The 26,796-nt window shown below is 51.1% G+C and overlaps 1 protein-coding gene across 1 annotated transcript in view; it reads right to left on the reverse strand.

Annotated features, from left to right (window-relative positions):
• LOC142302352 (telomere repeats-binding bouquet formation protein 1-like) overlaps nt 1-26,796 on the reverse strand; it is a 152,269-nt gene that overhangs the window by 33,162 nt on the left and 92,311 nt on the right. Inside the window, exons 15-17 of the mRNA XM_075343411.1 lie at nt 22,007-22,159; nt 11,424-11,555; nt 10,298-10,423 (exon numbers count right to left, since the gene is read on the reverse strand). Of these exons, the coding sequence (XP_075199526.1) occupies nt 10,298-10,423; nt 11,424-11,555; nt 22,007-22,159 (411 nt within the window). The remainder of the gene's footprint in view (nt 1-10,297; nt 10,424-11,423; nt 11,556-22,006; nt 22,160-26,796) is intronic.

Here is a 26,796-nt window from a genome sequence, read left to right on the forward strand (position 1 = left end):
TCTGTGGACAAAGGGTGGTAAGCTTTCTCTGCCATGAGAGCTCTTCTTAATGATGGCCCAGGTAACATCTGTGAAAGACAATTGTCAGTGTGTGCTTTGGTGACATCGGGTTCAGTACCCAGGTGGGCAGATTCACCCAGTCTTGTGAGACAAGTGCCTAGAACAAAGTGAGAAAAAACTGTAAAGAGTCCGTAGAAACACCCTGCACCTGCTCTACCCATTCTTAGAGACCGCAAACTGATTATAGATGTATATCATGAGCACGTTGTATGCAAGTCTGTGCGTGTTGTGTAAGTTTCTCTCCAGGTTTGGTCAGAGGCATTCCAGTGCAGAAAACGATATTATTGTTGAGAAGCACATGAAGGTGGTATGTAAAGAAAAATGTGTTTACAAAAAGTGTATATTTTATAGAAAAGTGGAAACTAGTAAATTGTGTATAAAATGTATATGTTTTGTTTTCTTTTTGCAATAAACAGGTTTTTATGTAAGATGTTTTTGGTTTAGCACGGACATGTATATTTTTATATAATTGACTGAATAGTGTGATAATCAGGTGTATTCTCCAATTCCAGATCTTAAATCAGAGCTATTAGCATATGGTCTCCAGTCAGGAGACTGATTGATCCTAAAGGACAAGCGAGAAAGAGCCATGAGTCAACACTAGAGGAGCTGATCAACCACAGAAACATCTATGGATCCACACCTCGCATTGTAGAAGGGTTAATCAACCAGAGCTGCACTGAGCGTCCTGCTCATACTTATCCTTTTCAGAAAACCCTGTACAGTCTTAGACCAGCATTGCCAAAACAGTTAGAAGAGAGGACTTAGAGAACCTTGAGACATGGGAAAGTCCAACTACAAAGGGTGAGGACTCGCCTAGGAGTCCTTGGTCTCAAACCGGTGAAGAAAACCCCTTTCCCCTTTCCGCCCATGCCTCAACGTTCAGTTAGGCAGGTTTTTCAACAGATCTTTCTACCTCTTTTCCTAAGGGAACACAGTACCCTTAGAATTTAGAAATGGCAGAAGTAAGTCTTTAGGGGGGACTGTTGAGGATAAAGAATTGAGTATCCAAAAATACTTAATTCAGCCATTTCATAGACTCAGGTATATAGTTTAGTAAGATGTAAACTAACACACATATCTATGCATGTCTTTGTTCTCTTTTATTCTTTTACTAATATGTTTATATAAGTATATTGCATATTCAGTGTATTTTCCTTAGACTCAGTATATACTAGGATATATATATATATATGTATAGCTTGAAGATGGCTGCTATTTCCTGTTCTACACCCAAGACAGATGGACAAAGGAAAATTCCTGGAGTCTGGACCGACCAATCCAAGGAGGATGTGTAGATCTCTCTACGTCATGAAGCCCTGCCCTGCGATATTTGATTGGACTAAAACTTTTGTTTACACCCCCTTACTGCTCGGTTTAGAGTTTCTTTCAAACAATAAAAAAAACACACTTGGTCAAGAGCCAGTCATGGAGATAGATGTAACTGACTTGCTGTCCAGTTATTTTTCATTCTCGTGTGCACACATGACATTTTTAATTAGAAACAGCAGCCGGATATCGAGAGATCCTTTTGAGTCTCATCATCATCGTCATTCTGACCGTGACAGTTAGAGCTGGAGGGCACTGACAGGCCCCACCCCCAGTGGAGGCTGAGGCCTACCAACTTCCGCCGACCTCAGGCGCGCCCGCAAATTCCTCCCGGGGTGGGGCCTGGCTCACACAGCCAAGCTGCTGTCCCGCACCCGAAGGGTCCCTGTAGGGGCCTCTGCGCCACTGCTGGGGCCGCACATATGCATCCCTAAATAGCCCCGCTGGCGACCGGGGCCTGCGGGAAGGCCGGTCCTGCGACAGAACAGCGGGAGGGGTAGGGGATGGCGCTCAAGCTCTAAAGGGGCCAGCCTCGGTGACGGCCGAGGCCTGAGGCCCCTCTTGTGGCAGAGCACAGGGGAGGGGGATGGGACTCAAATGCTGCAGTGAACAGTCCCGACGGCCAGGGCCTGCAAGAAAGTTGCTCTTGCAGCAGAACAGAGGAAGACTCATGTGCTGCAGGGGAGCTGGCGCCAGGACCTGCGGTGAGACTGCTCCAGCACCAGAGAGGAGGCAGGTACTAGCCAGCAGATGAGAGCCGCACCGGCACCCAGGGCCTGTTTGAAGGCCACAGCATGTATTGGTCGTCAGATGGAGGTAGGACACAATCCCATGGGAGCGCATGCCAAAGAATCCTCCATCCCTAGGCTGGCCTCTATATACTCCAACTGACCCCTAATCCCACCCCCCACCCCCTTCTGAGGGTCACCTCCTCCTAACCAAGTCATGCTGGCCTCCACTCACACCGTGGGGTGGGGTTCTGACCTTGTACTTTAGACTCTGCCATTTTGTTTTCCCGCGTGCGTAGAACAGTGTTGCCATAAGAAACAAACACAACATTTTTAAAACATATATTAGATACATAAGGCTTTCATGTGATGTAACATTTGATACCATAGGAATCAAGATCAAAGCCAAAGACTTATCAGCAGCCCCTCGTACTTCAGTGATCTGCAACGGTAATGCAATGATGACGTCTCGTCTGAGTATTCAGGTTCCTGACTTCAGCAGTCTTGTGCTGTACATGCTGATATCACGTAACCTCAGATCCTCACAAGATCTCCTTCTCTATTCCTCTATTATCTCCTCTTCCCACATTCACATACAAGATTTCTCCTGTGCCTCCCCCATACTCTGGAACGCTCTACCCCAGCATATCTCCTACCGTGAAAAGCTTCAAGAGGAACCTGAAGACCCACCTCTTCCGACAAGCCTACAACCTACAATAACCCTCAGTCCAGTACACCACTGCGCAACCAGCTCTGTTCTCACCTATTGTACCCTCACCCATTCCCTGTATACTGTGACCCCTCGCGGGCAGGGTCCTCTGTACCTGTCTGTTTTGTACTGTTAATGATTGTTGTACTAGTTTTTATGTATACCCTATTTCACTTGTAAAGCGCCATGGAATTAATGGCGCTATAATGACTTTCCCCCAAAGGTAGATGGATAAGCAGAGGAATAGTTGGGCTGTTGGAATTCTGCATGCCTGATCCGTTGGTCCTTAAAAGGAATCTTTCACCAGGTTTTTGCCACCTAATCTGAGAGCAGCATAATGTAGGGGCAGAGATAATAAGTCCAGTGATGTGTAGTTTTGATAAAATTACTGTTTAACCAGCAGTAGATGATTAGAGAACTGCTTGGCGTGCTGCAGGGAGTCCAGCATATTCATGAGCTCTGTATAACTGCAGAGAAAACATTGATGTTATCAAAATGACAGCAAACAGTTCAGTAAGTGAGACATCGCAGGAATCAGGATCTCTGTCTCTATATCATGCTTCTCTCAGATGTGGGAGCAAAAACTTGGTGACAGATTCCCTTTAAGGCTATGTGCGCACAGTGCGTTTTTCGCGGCGTTTTTGCACGTTTTTCGGGTGCGTTTTTGGCCTCAAAACTGCATGACTTTGCTTCCCCAGCAAAGTCTATGAGTTTTCATTTTTGCTGTCCGCACACAACTTTAAGCTGCGTTTTTGAGCTTGAAAAAAAAAATGGACATGTCAATTCTTTCTTGCGTTTTTCTGCGTTTTCCCCCCATACAATGCATTGGAAAAACGCAGCAAAACGCAGAGATCAAAAACGCAGCAAAACACAGCCAAAAACGCACCAAATCGCGGTAAAAACGCATGCGTTTTTTCGACGCAAGTGCGTTTTTGTGCGTTTTTAGCGGCCAAAAACGCAGCGCCAAAAAAAACGCAGTGTGTGAACTTAGCCTAAGGGAGATAAGCTGTCACCACAGGTATCTAGCATCCTATTACCTTATGAAATGGAATGGAAAAAGGGACATCTGCTTTGCTGTTCCTTTAGGAGTCATACAAAAAGAAAAATGCTTTCTTAAGGAGGTATTTCCATCTCGAATATTTGTTGCCTATTCACAGAATGAACCCGGTGTCACTGGAAATCTCAAGTGTTCTTGAGATTGATGGGATTTGTATCTACTACACATTGATAGTATATCCTATGGATATGCCATGTATGTACAAGGTGGACGTCTGTAATAAAGAGAATTTTGTTTACTTACCGTAAATTCTTTTTCTTATAGTTCCGTATTGGGAGACCCAGACATTGGGTGTATAGCTTCTGCCTCCGGAGGACACACAAAGTACTACACTAAAAACTGTAGCTCCTCCCTCTGAGCCTATACACCCCCTGGAGAACGAGATCTAGCCAGTTTAGTGCAAAAGCTGAAGGAGAATAGCCACCCACAAGTAAAAACAGAGCAAGAACCGGAACAACCGGAGACTCTGTCCACGACAACAGCCGGTGATAACACGCGGAACAAGAAACTGCCAACAGGCAACAGGGAGGGTGCTGGGTCTCCCAATACGGAACTATAAGAAAAAGAATTTACGGTAAGTAAACAAAATTCTCTTTTTCTTTATCGTTCCTATGGGAGACCCAGACATTGGGACGTCTCAAAGCAGTCCATGGGTGGGAATAAACAGAAAAACTGAGAAGTAGGCAGAGCCTAACTTCACAAATGGGCGACAGCCGCCTGAAAGATGCGTCTGCCCAAGCTCGCATCTGCCGAAGCATGAGCATGTACTTGGTAGTGCTTCGAAAAGGTATGCAGGCTAGTCCAAGTGGCAGCCTGACAGACTTGCTGAGCCGTAGCCTGGTGCCTGAAAGCCCAAGAGGCACCGACAGCTCTGGTCGAGTGTGCCTTGATCCCCGGCGGGGGAGGCACCCGAGAACCCTGGTAGGCATCGAAAATGGTCGACCTAATCCAACGGGCTAAGGTCGGCTTAGAAGCAGAGAGGCCCTTACGCCGACCTGCGGTTAGCACAAAAAGAGAGGTGCACCGCCTAAGAGCAGCGGTGCGAGACACATAGATCAGGAGCGCCCACACCAGATCCAGAGTATGCAACGCTTTTTCAAAGCGATGAACAGGAGCCGGACAAAAGGAAGGCAGGGTAATGTCTTGGTTAAGGTGGAAAGGAGAAACCACCTTAGGGAGAAAGTCCGGAGTCGGACGGAGAACCACCTTGTCTTGATGGAAAATCAAAAAAGGTGACTCCGAAGAGAGCGCAGCCAAATCAGAGACTCTCCTGAGGGAAGTTATGGCCACTAGAAAGACTACCTTCTGTGAAAGACGAAACAAGGAAACCTTCCTAAGAGGCTTAAAGGGGGGTTTCTGCAAGGCCGTGAGGACCAAATTGAGGTCCCAGGGATCCAAGGGCCGCCGGTAAGGCGGAATGATGTGAGCCGCGCCCTGCATGAAGGTGCGGATCTGAGCCAGCCTGGCGATACGCCGCTGGAACAGCACTGACAGAGCCGAGACTTGTCCCTTGAGAGAATTGAGGGACAGTCCTAGCTGCAGACCGGACTGTAGAAATGACAGAAGTGTCGGTAAGGAAAAAAGCCAAGGAGCATGGCCGGAAGAGCGACAGCAAGACAGGAAGATTTTCCAAGTCCTGTGATAGATTTTGGCCGAGGAAGACTTCTGGGCCCGAGTCATAGTGGAAATGACTTCAGGAGGAATACCAGAAGCCGTCAAGATCCAGGACTCAAGAGCCACGCCGTCAATCTGAGAGCCGCAGAATTCTGGCGGAAAAACGGACCTTGTGAGAGAAGGTCTGGACGGTCCGGAAGGTGCCACGGCACCTCTACAGACAGATGGAGCAGGTCTGGATACCAAGCTCGCCTGGGCCAGTCCGGAGCAATGAGTATGACCCGACGGCCCTCCATTCTGATCTTGCGCAGGACTCTGGGACCAGTCCTGAACCAGAGCGTCCGCTGCGAAGGCCTGAGGATCGTGGGAGCAAGCCACGTAAACCGGAACCTTGTTGTTGTGACGGGATGCCATTAGGTCTACGTCCGGAGTGCCCCACTTGCAGCAGATTGACTGAAACACTGCCGGATGCAGGGACCACTCGCCACTGTCCACGGTTTGACGGCTGAGATAATCTGCCTCCCAGTTTTCCATGCCTGGGATGTGGACTGCGGATATGGTGGACTTGGAGTCCTCCGTCCATTGAAGGATGCGTTGTACCTCCAACATTGCCAGGCGGCTGCGTGTCCCGCCCTGGTGATTGATGTAGGCAACCGCTGTCGCATTGTCTGACTGGACTCGGATGTGTTTGCCCGCCAATAGGTGGTGAAAAGCTAGGAGAGCCAGGAGCACGGCTCTGGTTTCCAGCACATTGATCGAGAGGGCTGACTCGGATGGAGTCCAAGTGCCCTGAGCTCGGTGGTGGAGACATACCGCTCCCCAGCCGGATAGACTGGCATCCGTGGTGAGGATCACCCAGGACGGAGCCAGGAAGGAGCGTCCCTGAGACAGAGAGAGGGGCCGAAGCCACCACTGAAGAGAGCTCCTGGTCTGTGGCGACAGAGCCACTAACCTGTGCAAGGAGGAAGGCCGCTTGTCCCAACAGCGGAGAATGTCCAGCTGCAGAGGACGCAGATGGAACTGGGCAAAGGGAACAGCCTCCATTGACGCCACCATCTGCCCAGCACCTGCATCAGGTGCCTGATGGAATAACGGCGGGGCCTCAGCAGAGAGCGCACCGCCAGTTGGAGAGACTGCTGTTTGATCAAGGGCAACTTCACAAGTGCCGGCAGAGTCTCGAACTGCATCCCTAGGTATGTGAGCCTCTGGGTCGGAGTCAGAGTGGATTTGGGAAGATTGACCAGCCACCCGAATTGGGCTAGAGTGGCGAGAGTGAGCGAGACGCTCCGCTGACAGTCTGCGCTGGATGGAGCCTTGACTAGAAGGTCGTCCAGGTAAGGAATCACTGCCAACCCCTGGAGGTGCAGAACCGCAATCACTGCTGCCATGACCTTGGTGAATACCCGAGGGGCCGTGGCTAACTCGAAGGGGAGAGCCACGAATTGGAAATGTTCCTCTCCGATTGCAAAACGTAGCCAACGCTGGTGAGAAACTGCAATTGGCACATGCAGATAGGCATCTCTGATGTCGATGGAAGCCAGGAAATCTCCTTGGGTCATTGAGGCAATGACTGACCGCAGAGATTCCATGCGAAAATGCCGCACCTGAACATGCTTGTTGAGAAGCTTGAGATCCAGGATGGGCCGGAAGGAACCGTCCTTTTTGGGGACGAGGAAGAGATTTGAGTAGAAACCTCTGAACCGTTCCCGGGCGGGAACCGGTACAATTACTCCGTTGGCCTGCAAGGATGCCACGGCCTGAGCGAAGGCGGCGGCCTTGGAACAGGGGGGAGTTGACAGAAAAAATCTGTTTGGCGGGCTGGAAGAGAATTCTATCCTGTAGCCGTGGGAGATTACATCCCGCACCCACTGATCGGAGACGTGTTGAAACCAAGCGTCGCCAAAGTGGGAGAGCCTGCCACCGACTAAGGACGTCGCTGGCGCGGACAGATAGTCAAGAGGAGGCTGCCTTAGTGGCAGCAGCTCCTGCGGTCTTCTGTGGACGCGCCTTTGTGCGCCAGTTGGATTTTTGGTCCTTGGCTGAGTTAATGGACGAGGCCGGGGGCTTAGAGGACGACCAGTTGGAGGAACGAAAGGAACGAAACCTCGACTGGTTCCTACCCTGGACAGGTTTCCTGGTTTTGATTTGTGGCATGGAAGTACTCTTCCCGCCAGTAGCTTCCTTAATAATTTCATCCAGTTGTTCACCGAACAGACTGGACCCAGCAAAAGGGAGCCCCGCAAGGTACTTCTTTGAAGAAGCATCTGCCTTCCACTCTCGAAGCCACAAGATCCTGCGGATAGCGAGGGAATTAGCCGAAGCCACCGCAGTGCGGTGACAAGCCTCCAGCATGGCAGACATGGCATAGGATGAAAAAGCAGAAGCTTGGGAAGTTAAGGCAACCATTTCGGGCATAGATTCCCTGGCGAGGGAATGCATCTCCTCTAGAGAAGCAGAGATGGCTTTGAGAGCCCACACTGCTGCAAAAGATGGGGAGAACGAGGCCCCTGCTGCCTCATATACAGATTTGGCCAGAAGGTCAACCTGACGGTCAGTGGAATCCTTAAGAGAGGTGCCATCAGCCACTGATACAACAGTCCGGGTTGAGAGTCTAGACACCGGGGGGTCTACCTTTGGTGAATGAGCCCACTCCTTGACCACCTCGGGTGGAAAAGGAAAACGGTCATCAGAACCACGCTTTGGGAAGCGTTTGTCAGGACAGGCCCTAGGCTTGGTCACAGCGGCCTGAAAACTGGAGTGGTTAAAGAACACACTCTTTGTCCTCTTAGGCAAGGTAAACTGGTGCTTTTCTGCCAGAGAGGGTTGCTCCTCTGATACTGGCGGATTGAGGTCCAGTACCGAATTAATGGACGCAATCAAATCACTAACATCTGAGTCACTTTCGGACAGATCAATGGGGCACATGGAGGTAGCCTCCGAGCCCCCTGTAAAGGCATCCTCCTCGTCTCGCGAGTCAGCTTCTGAAGCAGAGCCGCGAGACGAGGAAGGGGAGGGAGCCCTACGTCTCCTCTTAGGAGGACGGGGTCTGGGACCAGATGAAGAATCCTCTGTGAGCTCCGCTGAGAGAGCCCTAGCAGCAGAGGCGCCCTGTGAAGGGGGCTGAAGCATGTTCAGCAAAGTCCGGGACAGCTGTCCCATGGAGTCGGCAAAAGACTGGGAGATTGACCTAGAGAAGGATTCTACCCAAGCCGGGGGTTCAGCCACCGGAGCCGGAGCAGCCGGAGGGACCACTGTGGGTGCGATTCCAGGCTGAGGCATCGTCAGGTTAGAGCAGGCATCACAATGTGGATATGTGCTCGGTATAAGCAGCACGAGCTTACATGCAGTGCATACTGAGTACAGCCTTGCAGCCTTGCTCCTTGTGTGAGACATGCTGCTGGAGTGGGGGCTCTGAGCCAGAATGACCCCCAGAGAGTATATAAGAAGGTCCACAACCGGAGGTTGTGGCTTACCAGACCGTTTGTGTGCCCTCCAGATCCCACAGCCGGACCCCCAAGCAGCTTAGCAGGGATGCTGCAGCCAGCGCTGATCGCAGAGAAAAACGCTGATAAAATGGCGCCGGAGCGAGGAGAGGGGGCGGGACCTGCTCTGAGAGCGGGATCTGGAGGGCCAAGGAGACTTACAGGGGAGGGGACATGTACCCAGAGAGGAGTGTCCCTCCCCTGTGCCGAACGGCCGCTGGGCGGAGCCGCACTGTCCCTCTGCATGATTGACATGCGAGGGCAGTGAAATCGAAAGTAGGCCTCCGGCGAAGCCGGGGCCTAAATTTGAGCAATGCGGCCGGCGCGCAGGCACCATCGGCGCGGTTCTCAGGCGACAGCCAGAGAACCGGCCGGAAATGTCAGAAAAGTTACACAGCACACTCTCCCACCATAATAAAGTACAGGGACCCCCAGATAAAAACGTCTCAGGTACTTAGCTTGCTGAGACGCAGGGTTCCAAGTCCCTGTGGATGAGTGCTCCGTCCAGCAGGATCCTGAAGGGCTGCGGATGGAGACCGGTCTCCTGCAAAGCATGGAGGACCGTGCTGGCTCCCACTTCAAGCCAGAGCCCGAGGGATGGTGAAGGAGCGCGGCATGTAAGGCTCCAGCCCTGGAATCAACCTTAACAGCACCGCCGACACAGTGGGATGAGAAGGGACATGCCGGGGGTCCAGGCTTGGACCCGCTTTTCTTCAAACTCTTTCCAAAAATGAAAAATCAGATGAGAATGCATGTGTGGATGTGTGCCTCCTGAACACAAAGCAATGAAACTGGCTAGATCTGGTTCTCCAGGGGGTGTATAGGCTCAGAGGGAGGAGCTACACTTTTTAGTGTAGTACTTTGTGTGTCCTCCGGAGGCAGAAGCTATACACTCAATGTCTGGGTCTCCCATAGGAACGATAAAGAAATAAGAGCCTATTGGCAACTTATTCCACTGTATGTAGATTGAAAGGACAGAGGAATACATTGGGAAATCCTCCTGACACATAAGTGGAACATATACTTACGTTAACAGAGACAGCTGCACTCTGAAATGTTAAAGCATGCCAGCACTTCAGAGTGCAACTGTCTATGTCACGTTGAGTTTTGCAGTCGTTCAGACTGCATGTTGGGATTGCCATCAGTTTGTTTGCCTATATACTTCTTTACACATCTCATTTACAAGGTAAGGTGCTTATACCCATCGTCAGTTTCTTTCACAGACGATACTGTTATTATGGGGTGTGGGGTACCCATGGGTGGTATACCTCCCCACCTCACCACCACTGCCAAATCACAAACATCATTGCAATCTTACTAATATGTCTGCAGTTCTGAAGGACGTATCTCGCTGCTTTTTGTAATTTGTCATCCTGTGACTCCGCCAGAATCTGGTCCATGAGGGAAAGTCCGTGGCTTTTCAGCAGTTTATATTGATTTGCCTCTGTGGAATGAGACACTTATTAAAAACAGTTCACACTATGGTACTGATCACATATCACTGATCTCGTATCGCTCCACCGCTGTGTAAATGTTATTGTGTCGGAGCTGCTGCCGTGAATGTTTTCCAGAAACAGAGCAGCATGTGGGTCAATAAAATATGAATGCAGAAGAAAGGATAAACCGTATCAAACCACAGTTATTTCCCACCGAGATCCTACAATGCCCTCTGATTTCATTTGTGGGAAATGTGAAAAGTAGAAGTAGATCTTTATATTTTGCATCATGTTTATATAAGTACAGATATAAAGGTGCTATCACATTGTATTCTTCCCCGCGTTCAGTGGTCCCATCCGATCCCCCCACAAAACGGGATTCTGAACTTTTTCCATTGACTATAATGGTGCAGATGGAGTCATTGTGTGCACTATTTTCGAGCCTATATGCCTACTGGAGGCAGACACTCAGACGTAGTAGACCGGAGACACAGACATACACAGACCCATTAAAATCAATGGGTCTGTGCACACATCCCTGTTTTCTCATGGATCTGTGTCCATGTGGCGCACACACGTGTCCTTGTGCTTTTCTCTAGAAGCACTATTGTCACACGGCCCGTGCACTGTGATCCATGTGACATCAGTGTGGCACGTACTGGAGAAAACACGTGTCTTTGAAATATAATGATTTTCTATACTGACCCATCTTCGGCTCTGCTGTCACTAGCTTCTGGGCTTGCTCATTATGCTCATGCATATTCACGGCTCTGCAAACCCAGAATCAACAGCAGCTCCGGGGGCAGGTGAGTATAGACGTTCCTGCTGTCCGTGTGCTATCACAGATAGAACATGGATATCACACTGACAGCACACGCTGAACACACACACACACGAAACACGCACACACATACATACCCACACCAAGGACCATGAAAAACGTGCATTTTTATCACGGACGTGTGAACGGGGCCTAATGGAAACTATTGACCATTGCAGAACACATACCGCAGTTTTTTGTGAGGTGTCCGATGGTGAGGACAATTCTGAACTTGTATTTTGCTCCCAGGTTTCCGCAGGATAAAAGGCTCATCAGACTTGATATTATATTGTGATTTTCCAGGTGACGGATAGACTCAGCTAGGAAACAAATAAATCATAGTACCAATGTTACTATACGTTCTCTATCATATCGCTACTATTTTGTGTAGATCAGGTCCCAGAAATTTTGTGATAGTTGGCTTCAGTGTAAAAATTTCACCTAATGCCCCTTTACATCTCATTCATTCCTGCATCTGAGGCTTTTCTTTCCAGCAGACTCCATTATAAATCAATAGGTTCCATTGGGGCCAATAATATAGGGTGTGAGCTGAAATGATTTGTTGTTTAATTACATAGTGGAAAATCTGAATTGAGAATGTAGATGTGAACACGTATGCTGGTGTCACACATCCGTGTAGCTCGGACTTAGTACAGACGGACTGTGGGTCTCCTGCCCTGAAATCGACAGTCTTGTAAATGCCTATGAGGCTGCTGAATTTGGATCAGGAGACCTGTGGCTATTTCTGACATCGTGGTCCATACTGTGTGATATTGGCCACAATTTAATATCAGTTTCCTATATATAGTTGTACATACCAACATAAGGATGGACTGACATCCAGGTATTGGATTTATTCTCTGTGAGGAGCATTAGCCTCTCGGTGAAGTGTAGCGCTACTTATGAGCATATTTTTGCAATGAGTTTCCCCAGGTCTAATATATCACGATGGGTGGTAACAGTGGCATAACTAGAGTCCGATGGGCCCCACTGCAAAGTTTGAGCCTGGACCCCCACCCATATGCTGGTCAGATGTATGGGCCGCTATAGCACTCTAAATCCTATAAAGACATATGAGTTGCTCCCCTCCCCCTTCATTTTGTAGTACTGCCCCCAATCCTGGACTAATGTCCCCCATCCTGGGCTACTTCCTGGTAAATATGTCCCTCATCCTGGTGTATGACCTCATCATGGCTATATCCTCGTATATATAACCCCATCATAGCCCATCCTGGTATATATCTACATCCTGACCCCATCCTGGTACATATGTCCCCATCCTAATATATATGTCCCCATCATGGCCTCATCCTGGTATACATGTCCCTATAATGGCCTCATCCTGGTATACATGTCCCCACAATGGCCGCATCCTGGTATACATGTCCCCATAATGGCTCCATCCTGGTATACATGTCCCCATAATGGCCTCATCCTGGTATACATGTCCCCACAATGGCCGCATCCTGGTATACATGTCCCCATAATGGCTCCATCCTGGTATACATGTCCCCATAATGGCCGCATCCTGGTATACATGTCCCCATAATGGCCTCATCCTGGTATACATGTCCCCATAATGGCCTCATACTGGTATACATGTCCCCATAATGGCTCCATCCTGGTATACATGTCCCCATAATGGCCGCATCCTGGTATACATGTCCCCATAATGGCTCCATCCTGGTATACATGTCCCCATAATGGCCTCATCCTGGTATACATGTCCCCATAATGGCCTCATCCTGGTATACATGTCCCCATAATGGCCTCATCCTGGTATACATGTCCGCATAATGGCCACAGCCTAGATTATGTTCCCATCCTGGCAGCATCCTGGTACATATGATACCCCCAAGCGCCACACACAGTAAACAAAGAAGGGAATTTTGTTACTTACCGTAAATTCCTTTTCTTCTAGCTCCTATTGGGAGACCCAGACGATTGGGTGTATAGCTACTGCCTCCGGAGGCCACACAAAGCATTACACTAAAAAGTGTAAGGCCCCTCCCCTTCTGGCTATACACCCCCAGTGGGATCACTGGCTCACCAGTTTTAGTGCAAAAGCAAGAAGGAGGAAAGCCAATAACTGGTTTAAACAAATTCACTCCGAGTAACATCGGAGAACTGAAAAACCGTTCAACATGAACAACATGTGTACCCGAAAAAACCCAAAAATCCCGAAGGACAACAGGGCGGGTGCTGGGTCTCCCAATAGGAGCTAGAAGAAAAGGAATTTACGGTAAGTAACAAAATTCCCTTCTTCTTCGGCGCTCCATTGGGAGACCCAGACGATTGGGACGTCCAAAAGCTGTCCCTGGGTGGGTAAAGAATACCTCATGTTAGAGCTGCGAAGACAGCCCTCCCCTACGGGGAGGCAACTGCCGCCTGCAGGACTCTTTTACCTAGGCTGGCGTCCGCCGAAGCATAGGTATGCACCTGATAATGTTTGGTGTGCAGACTCGACCAGGTAGCTGCCTGGCACACCTGTTGAGCCGTAGCCTGGTGTCGCAATGCCCAGGACGCACCCACGGCTCTGGTAGAATGGGCCTTCAGCCCTGATGGAACCGGAAGCCCAGCAGAACGGTAGGGTTCAAGAATTGGTTCTTTGATCCATCGAGCCAGTGTGGCCTTAAAAGCCTGCGACCCTTTGCGCTTACCAGCGACAAGGACAAAGTGCATCCGAACGGCGCAAGGGCGCCGTGCGGGAAATGTAGATTCTGAGTGCTCTGACCAGATCTAACAAATGTAAATCCTTCTCATACCGATGAACTGCATGAGGACAAAACGAAGGCAAAGAGATATCCTGATTAAGATGAAAAGAGGATACCACCTTCGGGAGAAACTCCTGAATGGGACGCAGCACTACCTTGTCCTGGTGGAAGACCAGGAAAGGAGCCTTGGATGACAGCGCTGCTAGCTCAGACACTCTCCGAAGAGATGTGATCGCTACCAGAAAAGCCACTTTCTGTGATAGTCTAGAAAGTGAAACCTCCCTCAGAGGCTCGAAGGGCGGCTTCTGGAGGGCAACTAGTACCCTGTTCAGATCCCATGGATCTAACGGCCGCTTGTACGGGGGTACGATATGGCAAACCCCCTGTAGGAACGTACGCACCTTAGTAAGTCGTGCCAGACGCTTCTGAAAAAAGACGGATAGCGCCGAGACCTGTCCTTTAAGGGAGCCGAGCGACAAACCTTTTTCTAACCCAGATTGCAGGAAAGAAAGAAAGGTAGGCAATGCAAATGGCCAGGGAGACACTCCCTGAGCAGAGCACCAGGATAAGAATATCCTCCACGTTCTGTGGTAGATTTTAGCGGACGTGGGCTTCCTAGCCTGTCTCATGGTGGCAACGACCCCTTGGGATAATCCTGAAGACGCTAGGATCCAGGACTCAATGGCCACACAGTCAGGTTCAGGGCCGCAGAATTCCGATGGAAAAAACGGCCCTTGGGACAGTAAGTCTGGTCGGTCTGGTAGTGCCCACGGTTGGCCGACCGTGAGATGCCACAGATCCGGATACCACGCCCTCCTTGGCCAGTCTGGGGCGACGAGTATGACGCGGCTGCAGTCGGATCTGATCTTGCGTAGCACTCCGGGCAAGAGTGCCAGAGGTGGAAACACATAAGGGAGCCGGAACTGCGACCAATCTTGCACTAAGGCGTCTGCCGCCAGAGCTCTGTGATCGCGAGACCGTGCCATGAAGGTTGGGACCTTGTTGTTGTGCCGGGACGCCATTAGGTCGACGTCCGGCCTTCCCCAACGGCGACAGATTTCCTGAAACACGTCCGGGTGAAGGGACCATTCCCCTGCGTCCATGCCCTGGCGACTGAGGAAGTCTGCTTCCCAGTTTTCTACGCCGGGGATGTGAACTGCGGATATGGTGGAGGCCGTGGCTTCCACCCACATCAGAATCCGCCGGACTTCCTGGAAGGCTTGCCGACTGCGTGTCCCCCCTTGGTGGTTGATGTATGCCACCACTGTGGAGTTGTCCGATTGCAATTCGGATCTGCCTTCTTTCCAGCCACTGCTGGAAGGCTAGTAGGGCAAGATACACTGCTCTGATTACTAGAACATTGATCTGAAGGGTGGACTCCTGCTGAGTCCACGTACCCTGAGCCCTGTGGTGGAGAAAAACTGCTCCCCACCCTGACAGACTCGCGTCTGTCGTGACCACCGCCCAAGACGGTGGTAGGAAGGATCTTCCCTGTGATAATGAGGTGGGAAGAAGCCACCATTGCAGAGAGTCCTTGCCGTCTGTGAAAGGGATACTTTCCTGATCAGGGATGTTGACTTCCCGTCCCATTGGCGGAGAATGTCCCATTGAAGTGGACGCAGATGAAACTGCGCAACCGGAACCGCCTCCATTGCCGCCACCATCTTCCCGAGGAAGTGCATGAGGCGTCTTAAGGAGTGCAACTGACCTTGAAGGAGAGTCTGCACCCCAGTCTGTAGTGACCGCTGCTTGTCCAGCGGAAGCTTCACTATCGCTGAGAGGGTATGAAACTCCATGCCAAGATACGTTAGTGATTGGGTCGTGACAGGTTTGACTTTGAGAAGTTGATGATCCACCCGAACGTCTGGAGAGTCTCCAGCGCAACATTCAGTCTGAGTTGGCATGCCTCTTGAGAGGGTGCCTTGACAAGTAGATCGTCCAAGTAAGGGATCACAGAGTGTCCCTGTGAGTGCAAGACTGCTACCACTGCCGCCATGACCTTGGTGAACACCCGTGAGGCTGTCGCCAGACCGAATGGCAGAGCTACGAACTGAAGATGTAGAAAAAACAGTGGTGCTCTGTAGCAATCGGCACGTGGAGATAAGCATCTTTGATGTCTATTGATGCTAGGAAATTTCCTTGAGACATTGAGGCAAAGACGGAGCGGAGGGTATCATCCGGAACCGCCTGGCCTCCACGTGCTTGTTCAGCAGTTTTAGGTCCAGAACGGAACGGAAAGAGCCATCCTTTTTTGGCACCACAACCAGATTGGAGGAAAACCGTGTCTTGTTCCTGAAGAGGAACAGGGATTACCACTCCTTCTGCCTGCAGAAGAGCATCGGCTCGGTGGGGAGGTTCTGAAGAATCGAGTCGGAGGACGAGAACAGAACTCTGTCCTGTGCACGTGGGCACACTGACCCTCACCCACCGGTCTGTGACCTGTGGCAGCTAAATGTCGCCAAAGGCGAGCGAGTCTGCCATCAACCGCGGATGCGGAGAGATGAGAGAGCTGAGAGTCATGAGGAGACCGCCTTGGTAGCGGTTCCTCCGGCTGCCTTCCTTGGGCGTGATTGAGCCCGGCCGGAAGCTGAGCCCCTCTGAGGCTTTTCAGCCCTTTTGGACGAGGACAATTGGGACCTGCCCGGGCCTGGGAAGGACCGAAACCTCGACTGTCCTTCCAGGACAGCATTAATAGGGTAAGTCGCAATGCAGACATTGCGAGGTTACGGACGCCCCTGCGGCGCAGATGTACATGTGCTCAAGACCAGCTGCGCAAGAACAGCTGAAAAGCTTAGGGTGCCCATACGGCTGTGAATGCCGGAGCAACCGACACGCCGATAGCCTCATAGACAGATTTCAACCAGAGTCCATCTGTCTGTCAATGGCATCTTTAAGTGAAGTCCCATCTCCACTGCAACTATGGCTCTAGCCGCAAGCCTGGAGATTGGAGAATCCACCTTTGGACCCTGGGTCCAGCGCTTGACCACGTCAGGGGGGAAGGGATAACGTGTATCCTTAATCCGTTTGGAGAAAACGCTTCTCTGGGAAGCGTGGTGTTCCTGGACTGCTTCTCTGAAGTCAGCGTGGCCAGAACAATACTCAATATACGTTTGAGCCACTGAAATGGGACTTCTCCTGCTGTGAAGCTGACTCCTCCGCTGGGGGAGCTGAGGGAGAAAAATCCAACATTCCATTGATGGACGCTATAGGATCATTCCTTATGGCGTCACCATCCGGTGTATCCGGATTGAGAGCGGTGTCAGGATCAAGTCCTGATGAGCTACGTCTGCCTCATCATACAGAGAGTCTTCCTGGGACCCCCCGGAGCACCGATTTTATTCCAAATGAGGGTGGCCAGGGAGCAATGATCCAGATTGCCCATGGCCTGTCCGGACTGCAAGTCTCTATCCCATTGCAACTCCGTCCCTGTCCTTGGACAGGGTTGAGAGGTGGTTCCTTTGGCCACGTCAAGTAAAGACCCCGGCTGACCAAGTGCTACAGGGGAGCATTGCACACAATGGGGTTCAGTGCCGTGGAACAGTATCACATGCAGTAAAAACAGCAACGAAAGCCTGTGTTGCTTATATGCTGCTGCCGACTAGCCATCTAGGAGTATAGAGCCAAGAATGGCGACCGTACAGTGCAATGTATAGCATACAAGCATAAAGTACAAATGAACACTGCAGCACATGCAATACAAGCAGCATAGAAAGCCTGTGCCTTGGCACCCCTGCTTTTCTGCTGCTGTAGACTAGCCATCTAGGGGAATATAGCCCAGAATAGCGACCATACAGTGCAATGTATAGCATACAAGCATAAGTACAAATGAACACTGCAACACCTGCAATACAAGCAGCATAGAAAAAAACCTGTGCCTCAGCACCCTTGCTTTTCTGCTGCTGTAGTCTAGCCATTCTATGGCGAATATAGCCAAGACTAGCGACCGTACAGTGCAGTGTATAGCATCCAAGCATAAATACACATGAACACTTCAGTACGTGCAATACAAGCAGCATAGAAAGCCTGTGCCTTAGCACCCCTGCTTTCCTGCTGCTGATGTGTCGCCATCTAAGAGGGCATATAGCCAAAAATAGCGACCTATGCAGTGTAAGCCTAAAATACAAATGGACAACTGCGGTATTTAGTGTCAGCACTTCAGGTGCCGCTTACCGCCCGCCTATAAGCGGGTGTGTGGTCGCCCTAGTCCTGTGCCTGGTTGCCCAGAGTCCGTTCTCTCAGCTCGGACTGCAGGAATGGCTGCCGGCGTCTTCTCCAGCTCGTGTGTGTAGGGGCGGGCCGTGGGCGTGCCCCAAGTCAGAGCGGGAAACCGGCGTCCCACAGTGTCCAGTGAGAGGGCTGGAGCATGTAAATAAGGCTCCAGCCCTCGGCGCTGCTGATTGTACAGCGTCTCTCCCCTACCCTGATTGACAGGGTGGGGGCGGGAACGAAGCGGAGCTAGGCCGCAAAAGCCGGGGACTGGATTTATAAGCGCCGCCGCCGTAAAAGCGCGGTCGGCGCTAAGTCCCCGGCGCACTACAAGTCCCAGCCGCGCCGCCGCTCCCGGAGCGTCCGGCGCGGTAGTTCCCAATACATAAAGTCACTCAGCAAGGCTGCAGTGACTGTAACCCTTTACTGTCCCCGGCGCACTAGCACACCCAGCAAGTCTGGAGCGTGCTGTGCCTGTGTGTACGGGGACACAGAGTACCTGAATGGTGCAGGGCCATGTCCCTGAACGGTACCCAGCTCCGTATCCAGCAGGTTCAATGGGTCTGTGGATGGAGCCCGGCCTCAGGGCTTTGGGGCCGGTAAGATCCCACTTCCTCAGAGCCCCTCAGGGGGATGGGGAAGGAAAACAGCATGTGGGCTCCAGCCTCCGTACCAGCAATAGGTACCTCAACCTTACAAACCACAAGCGGGGTGAGAAGGGAGCATGCTGGGGGCCCAATATGGGCCCTCTTTTCTTCCATCCGATATAGTCAGCAGCTACTGCTGACTAAACAGTGGAGCTATGCGTGGATGTCTGACCTCCTTCGCACAAAGCAGAAAACTGGTGAGCCAGTGATCCCACTGGGGGTGTATAGCCAGAAGGGGAGGGGCCTTACACTTTTTAGTGTAATGCTTTGTGTGGCCTCCGGAGGCAGTAGCTATACACCCAATCGTCTGGGTCTCCCAATGGAGCGCCGAAGAAATAAATTATTATACTTACCCTCCCTCCACTCTCCAGTGTCCTCCTCTGATGATGACATGCCGCAACTGACCAGCGAGTAAGCGGTACAGTGCATAATGTCACTGTCATGCGCAGTGTGCCCACTTACAGTACAGTCAGCTGCCGGGTGCTGGCATATTCCCTGCTCCTCATGCCTGGATTTTGAGTGTGGGGAGCAGTGAATAGTCAAAGCCTTAGGGCTCATTCAGACGACCTTTCCGTCTGTCCTGTTCAGTTCCTGTTTTTTTGTGGACTTTCTAACAGGACTATCTTTTCAATGTCCTTTTTATTATGGAACATGTCCTATTCTGTTCCATAATTGCGGACCGTGACACAATACAACTCAATGGATCCGCAAAATCCCCGTAAGCCACACGGAAGCACTTCCATGTGACATCCTTCGGGTGCCCCTACAGTCTGTCTTCCACTACCAGCCAGCCCTGCAGCTGCTGGCACTTCAGTGTGTCAGCATCTGCCCACACTGCAGTATGTCAGCATCTGCCCACATTGCAGTATGTCAGCATCTGCCTACACTGCAGTATGTCAGCATCTGCCTACACTGCAGTATGTCAGCATCTGCCCACACTGCAGTATGTCAGCATCTGCCCACACTGCAGTATGTCAGCATCTGCCCACACTGCAGTATGTCAGCATCTGCCCACATTGTAGTATGTCAGCATCTGCCTACACTGCAGTATGTCAGCATTTGCCCACACTGCAGTATGTCAGCATCTGCCCACACTGCAGTATGTCAGCACCTGCCCACACTGCAGTATGTCAGCATCTGCCCACACTGCAGTATGTCAGCATCTGCCCACACTGCAGTATGTCAGCATCTGCCCACACTGCAGTATGTCAGCATCTGCCCGCACTGCAGTGTGTCAGCATCTGCCCGCACTGCAGTGTGTCAGCATCTGCCCCTACTGCAGTGTGTCAGCATCTGCCCGCACTGCAGTGTGTCAGCATCTGCCTGCACTGCAGTGTGTCAGCAACTGCCCGCACTGCAGTATGTCAGCATCTGCCCATACTGCAGTATGTCAGCATCTGCCCGCACTGCAGTGTGTGAGCAGCTGCGGGAATGACGAGCACCAACATCAGGAGGTTAGCAAAGTTCATTACCTGTAGTGATAAATGCCTGCACTCCTGAAGATAGCGCTTGTCACTGGCTTCCATGCCTGCCACGTTCTCACATCAAGTCTCGTGAGCGGGCAGAGACTGTGACTAGCTGTTATGTCACAGGCCGCTCGCGATACTTTGCTTGTGAATGCAGCAGACAATGGGAGTCAGTGGAGAGTGCTGACGTCAGGAGTACAGCGGATCTCATCACCGCACGTAATGTACCTAGCTAAACTCATGACGTTAGCACTTGTTATTCCTTGCAGTGACCTGGGATGACCTATTGATGTTAGCTCAGGTCATTGCACTGCTTTTCCAGACAATGGGGAACATTCTGTTCTTCATTGACTGGGACACTGAGTATGGTTTGGATCATCGTGGGACCCCCTTATTGGATTACGCTTGACCCAGATTTGTTTTTCTTTTTAATAAATTGCTGAAAGAGGGAATGTTTTAGGGAGTGTTTTTGTCAAATAAAAATTTGTTTGTCGTCTTTTTGTTTTTATTACTGACTGTGTTAGTGATATCGAGCATCTGATAGACGCCGTGACATCACTAACCCCAGGGCTCGATGCCAGGTGACATTACACAGCTGGTATCAACCCGATATATTACCCAGTTTGCTACTGCACCAGGGCATTCGGGATGAGCCGGGTAAAGCTCTGGGACTGTCGCATGTAATGAATGTGGCAATTCCGGGCGGCTGCTGGCTGATATTTTTAGGCTGGGGGGCTTTCAATAATGTGAGTTTTCTCAGCCTGAGAATACTAGCAAGCAGCTGTGAGGCTTTACCTTGGCTGGTATCAAAATTGGGGGGGACCGCACGCCATTTGTTTTTAAATTATTCATTTATTTATTGTATTGTACGATTTAGACCCGCCCACCGGCGGCTGTGATTGGTTGCAGTCAGACAGCTGTCACTTAGCGTGGGGGCATGTCTGACTGCAACCAATCACAGATGCCGATGAGCATGGAAACAGTGAATATGAAATGAGCCTAATGAGCAGCCGGCTTCGGAAGAGCAAAGAGCTGCCACGGGAGCAGTGTGACAGCCGCCCAGTGTTCGGTGAGTATGTAGCGTTTACTCCTACCTCTTTCTGCCGGATTCTGCTCCCCATTGACCTTATATGGGGACCAGCATCTGGCCAGATACCCTGGACTCTATGGAACTCTCCTTCCGCTTTTTGCGGTCTGCAAAAAAACAGAACTCACACGGATGACACATGGACTGTACATGGAACGGGACGGATGTGGTTATCACACGGATGCCGCACGGATGCATCTGTGGACCGTTTTTTGCTGACTGTAAAAACGGAACAGTCGTGTGAATGTAGCCTTAATTGGCAGCTGGCACATCGCAGTGTAGGAACCCGACGCGTCTATGTGCTGCAATGTATTTCAGCTGAATTAGTGCTCTCGGCTGCACATCCAGCTGAAGCAGAAGCTGGGGCCAGCGGGTCCCCTGTACTTCCGGGCCCGGTCACGGTTGCTACACTCTTGGGTCGTATGGAGAATTATGACTCTTTTTATCAACAAGTCCTTTGCTTATTATTGCTGAACTTTATATTATATTCAAGTAGCAAAATACCTCATTGGTATATGTAACCTATCAAATGACCGACCAAGGCAGAGGTGGACAGAATACCATGCACATGGTGATGGGAAAAGTCCACACTGTGGGATTGTGTGGCCATGTGCCACTTGCAGTTCTCCATGTACAGCCTTGTTAACTTACAGTTTCCTGTGATGCACGTGTCCAAAGTTTCCATAACCAAGATAGCAAGCCTGAAATCCAAACTTCTTTCTTCTAAACCATTCACTAGGTGGGAGAGAATATCAGCCAATATTTCTAGCCCTCCAATAGAGGCAAAGTAATCTTGGGCAAATCCTAAGGAAACACAATGATTTCAGACATAAAACACAGTCTTACTGTACTTTTACATCTTGCTTGGTGATATGCGACTCTGCATTGTGCTTGGTGATGTATGGCTCAGCATTGTACTTGGTGATATACGACTCGGCATTGTGCTTGGTGATTATATGACTCGGCGTTGTGCTTAGTGATATACGGCTCAGCATTGTGCTTGGTGATGTATAGCTCACCATTGTGCTTGGTGATGTACGGCTCAGCACTGTGATTGGTGATGTATGGCTCAGCATTGTGCTTGGTGATGGATGGCTCAGCATTGTGTTTTGTGATGTATGGCTCAGCATTGTGCTTGGTATTGTATGGTTCAGTATTGTGCTTGGTGATATACGACTCAGCATTGTGCTTGGTGATGTATGGCTCAGAATTGTGGTTGGTGATATATGACTCGGCGTTGTTCTTGGTAATATATGGCTCAGCATTGTGCTTGGCGATGTAAGGCTCAGCATTGTGCTTGGTGATGTACGGCTCAGCATTGTGCTTGGGAGATATACGGCTCAGCATTGTGCTTGGTGATGTACGGCTCAGCATTGTGCTTGGTGATGTACGGCTCAGCATTGTGCTTGGTGATGTATGGCTCAGCATTATGCTTGATGTAAGGCTGCAGGCAGTTGCTAACTATTTTATAAGGAAGAGTTAGGCTATGTGTCCACGGTAGAATGTCCCTGCGGATTTTTCTGCATGAAAATCCGCGACTTTTGCGGCAAATCCACACCTTTTTTTTGCCGCGGATTTACCGCGGATTTGCCGCGGATTTTGATGCGGATTTTTTTTTTCACCTAATGCCACTTTAGATCTCATTCATTCCTGAGGCTTTTCTTTCCAGCAGACTCCATTATACATCAATAGGTTCCATTGGGGACAATAATATAGGGTGTGAGATGAAATGATTTGTTGTTTAATTACATAGTGGAGAATCTGAATTGAGAATGTAGATGTGAACACGTATGCTGGTGTCACACATCCGTGTAGCTCGGACTTAGTACAGACTGACTGTGGGTCTCCTGCCCTGAAATCGACAGTCTTGTAAATGCCTATGAGGCTGCTGAATTTGGATCAGGAGACCTGTGGCTATTTCTGACATCGTGGTCCATACTGTGTGATATTGGCCACAATTTAATATCAGTTTCCTATATATAGTTGTACATACCAACATAAGGATGGACTGACATCCAGGTATTGGATTTATACCCTGTGAGGAGCATAAGCCTCTCGCTGAAGTGAAGCGCTACTTATGAGCATATTTTTGCAATGAGTTTCCCCAGGTCTAATATATCACGATGGGTGGTAACAGAGGCATAACTAGAGTCCGATGGGCCCCACTGCAAAGTTTGAGCCTGGACCCCCACCCATATGCTGGTCAGATGTATGGGCCGCTATAGCGCTCTAAATCCTATAAAGACATATGAGTTGCTCCCCTCCCCCTTCATTTGTAGTACTGCCCCCAATCCTGGCCTAATGTCCCCCATCCTGGGCTACTTCCTGGTAAATATGTCCCTCATCCTGGTGTATGACCTCATCATGGCTAAATCCTCGTATATATATATCCCCATCATAGCCCATCCTGGTATATATCCACATCCTGACCCCATCCTGGTACATATGTCCCCATCCTGATATATATGTCCCCATCATGGCCTCATCCTGGTATAGATGTCTCCATAATGGCCCCATCCTGGTATAGATGTCATCATCATGGTCCCATCCTGGCATAAATGTCCCCATCCTGGTATACATGTCCCCGTAATGGGTCCACCCTGGTATATATATATCCCTATCATAGCCCATCCTGAGATATATCCACATCCTAACCCCATGCTGGTACATATGTCCTCATCATGATATAAATGGATCATGGATCCATCCTGATATAAATGTCTCCATAATGGGACAATCCTGATATAGATGTCACCATCATGGTCGCATCCTGCCATAGATGTCCCCATCCTGTTATACATGCCCCCATAATAGCCCCATCCCGGTATACATACATGTCCCCATAGTGGACGCATCCTGGTATACATGCCCCCATAATAGCCCCATCCCGGTATACATGTCCCCATAATGGCTGCATCCTGGTATATGTGACACCCTGGACTAGCCAGGTAGTCACAGACACAACACCACACACACTCCTTCCCCGGACAGGTAACAACAGTCAAACAAAAATCCTTGTTGCCACCCTCCAGGGTCTGATGTCCACACCAGGTGGGGTGGAGCCAGGCGGTTGACTCTGCCCACCGAGGAGTTCACAGTCCTGGAGGCGGGAAGACACAAGAGTCGCAGTCAGTCAGAGTCAGTGAGAGAGAGTGGAGAGGAGAGAAGTAAAGACGTGCACAGGCAGACCTGGGACCAGGCCTGCCACAGACTGTCTAGATGTCTGGGTCGGAGCCCAGGCACCTCCAGCAAGGTCGGCAGACGGTGGTGGCCGTCTGCAGGAGTTGGTGAATGGTTGGTGGAACCGTAGGACCGGGGTCGGGCGGTGGCCCGCCGGTACCGAACCAGGGAGCCGATTGGAGCCAGGCACCAGGCAGGGTACTCAGACCCCGACTAGGCTAGAAGCTGCCCTGATTGTCCAATTTACTGATTGCGGTCTGGACCTCAGGGGTTCATTCCCACCCAAGTCCCGATTGACGGCATTAGCCCAACCATCCCGGATAAGTGCCACCGCCAAAGGCAAGAGATCCAAAGGGCCAGCGTCTGCGGGCAAACGGGCTCCTACGACACTTACACGCCGGGGAGCGGACTACCAGTGTCCAGGCACAGGAGTCAAAAACTACATAACACAGGAACGACAGCCATCACCAGCCTATCGAGGGAGAACACCGAAGCCGGCTGTGGGCCCTATCCATTCTACCGTTTGGTTTACCAAAGACTCCGTTATCTTGTGTCAGAGTGATTACACCAATGCCGTCAGCACCACACCACGCTGCACCGCAACACTGCGCCCTGCACCCCGGACCTCACCTTCCCGCGGGCCCCCGGGACCTTCGCCCCTGCCCACGGAGGGGGTAACACCAAGCTGCATAACACCGTCCCCGAGAGGCCTAGTAAAAGGCAGCGGTGGTGTCCACCATACAATCACCACAACCCGTGGGTGGCGTCACGAACTTTAACAAACAACCACCCCAAACCCCCCCTGCATACACCGCCGCTACACCCTTCTAGAGCGACGTGACCCCCGGGTCCGGAGGCGCTCGAGCCACCGACAAACGAGTCCGGATCCGAGCGGCTCGGCAGCCGCAGCCGAGGGGTGGTACACATCGACCTCTTTTGGCGTCACGAACAGGATCGATCCAGTCTACTTACCAGTAGAAGTGCGCCTTGTGGTTCTCGTCAGCAGCGTCCCGCTGAAAAATCTGAAGATCCGCCATTTTGGGCGCAAAAGTTTCCCGATCGAGTCGTCTTTCCCGAGCAGTGAAGGCGCGAAGGTGAAGCTTCACCCCCAAAGAGAGAGGTGCTGCAGAAAGGCCAAGGGGGAGCAGGTAAGCGGGCGGCTACTGATGCTCGCAGGAGAAGAAAAAGGAAATTGTCGGCGTTGCCGGACGGGAGCGGAGCGGCACCCGTCACCGGAGTGGCGGGGCCTGAAGGTAAATTAGCTAGCCAGCGGGTGGCTCCCACTCCGGTCGCAGGGGCGGCGGGCCCAGAGGTACCATGGTGACCCCCCCCCCCGTGCAGCAGCTGGCGGTGACCCGCCTGCCGCAGGAAGGATGTCGGCCCCGGCAGTTCGCCCAGCCTTGATGAGAACGGCGCTCGGTTTGGAAGATCCCACAGCCCCCAAGTCGGAACCAGAGACGACAGATGGCAGGAGCTCGGGAGACGATACGGCGTCCGTCTCGGAGGATGAGGCCCCGCTCGTTGTTGGCGTCTTCGGAGACATGATGGTAGCGATCTGCAGGTACTGCAGGCAGCCAGGGCACTTTGCGGGTGCGTGCCCTGAGAACGGCCGGCCTTAAGACGGGGCCGGAGAACCGCAAAGCATTAACCCCTGAAGTTTAAAGTTCAATGTTTTAAAGTTGAAGTTTTAAAGGTCCCGTCCCTGCATCACCGTCTTCCTTTGTTGAACGTCCCTGAGTTCTCCGTGGGACGCCATCTGGTACGCTGGGTGGAAGGGCCGGACCCCGCTTGACTTGTTGAACGCCGCCGGGGTCGGAGCCTCGGTGGGCGCCATCAGGGGTCGGAGCCCCTGGTGGAGGACGGCAGGGAGTTAGAGGAGCGAGGACAGTTCTGTAAGTGGAGCCCAGTTCACCGTACCCGCATCACAAGCAGTGGAAGACGGGGTCTTTATGGACAGTGCCACCGTGAGTGTGGCATTGGGGACCCGTGCTGCCCTGTGGTGGACAGGGGAAAGTGACTGGAAGAGGCTGCGTCGGCAGCAACGTTTTACCCTACAGCAAGTCTCCGTTGGGACCCTACAGTTTTGTTTTATGGTAGCGGACCTGGCTACTGAAATGCCCGTCCCTGTTGGGACTGATGTTGTCCCTATTCCCCAAAGACAAGGCTGAGAACTAGCAAGCCACCCAATAACTATTGGGCTTGTAAATAATGCCCCCAATTGCCCTTCCAACAACTGCCAGTCTCCGGAGAGGCTGGTTGGA

The sequence above is a fragment of the Anomaloglossus baeobatrachus genome, chromosome 4 (genome assembly GCF_048569485.1).
Source record: "Anomaloglossus baeobatrachus isolate aAnoBae1 chromosome 4, aAnoBae1.hap1, whole genome shotgun sequence".
Lineage (NCBI taxonomy): Eukaryota > Metazoa > Chordata > Amphibia > Anura > Aromobatidae > Anomaloglossus > Anomaloglossus baeobatrachus.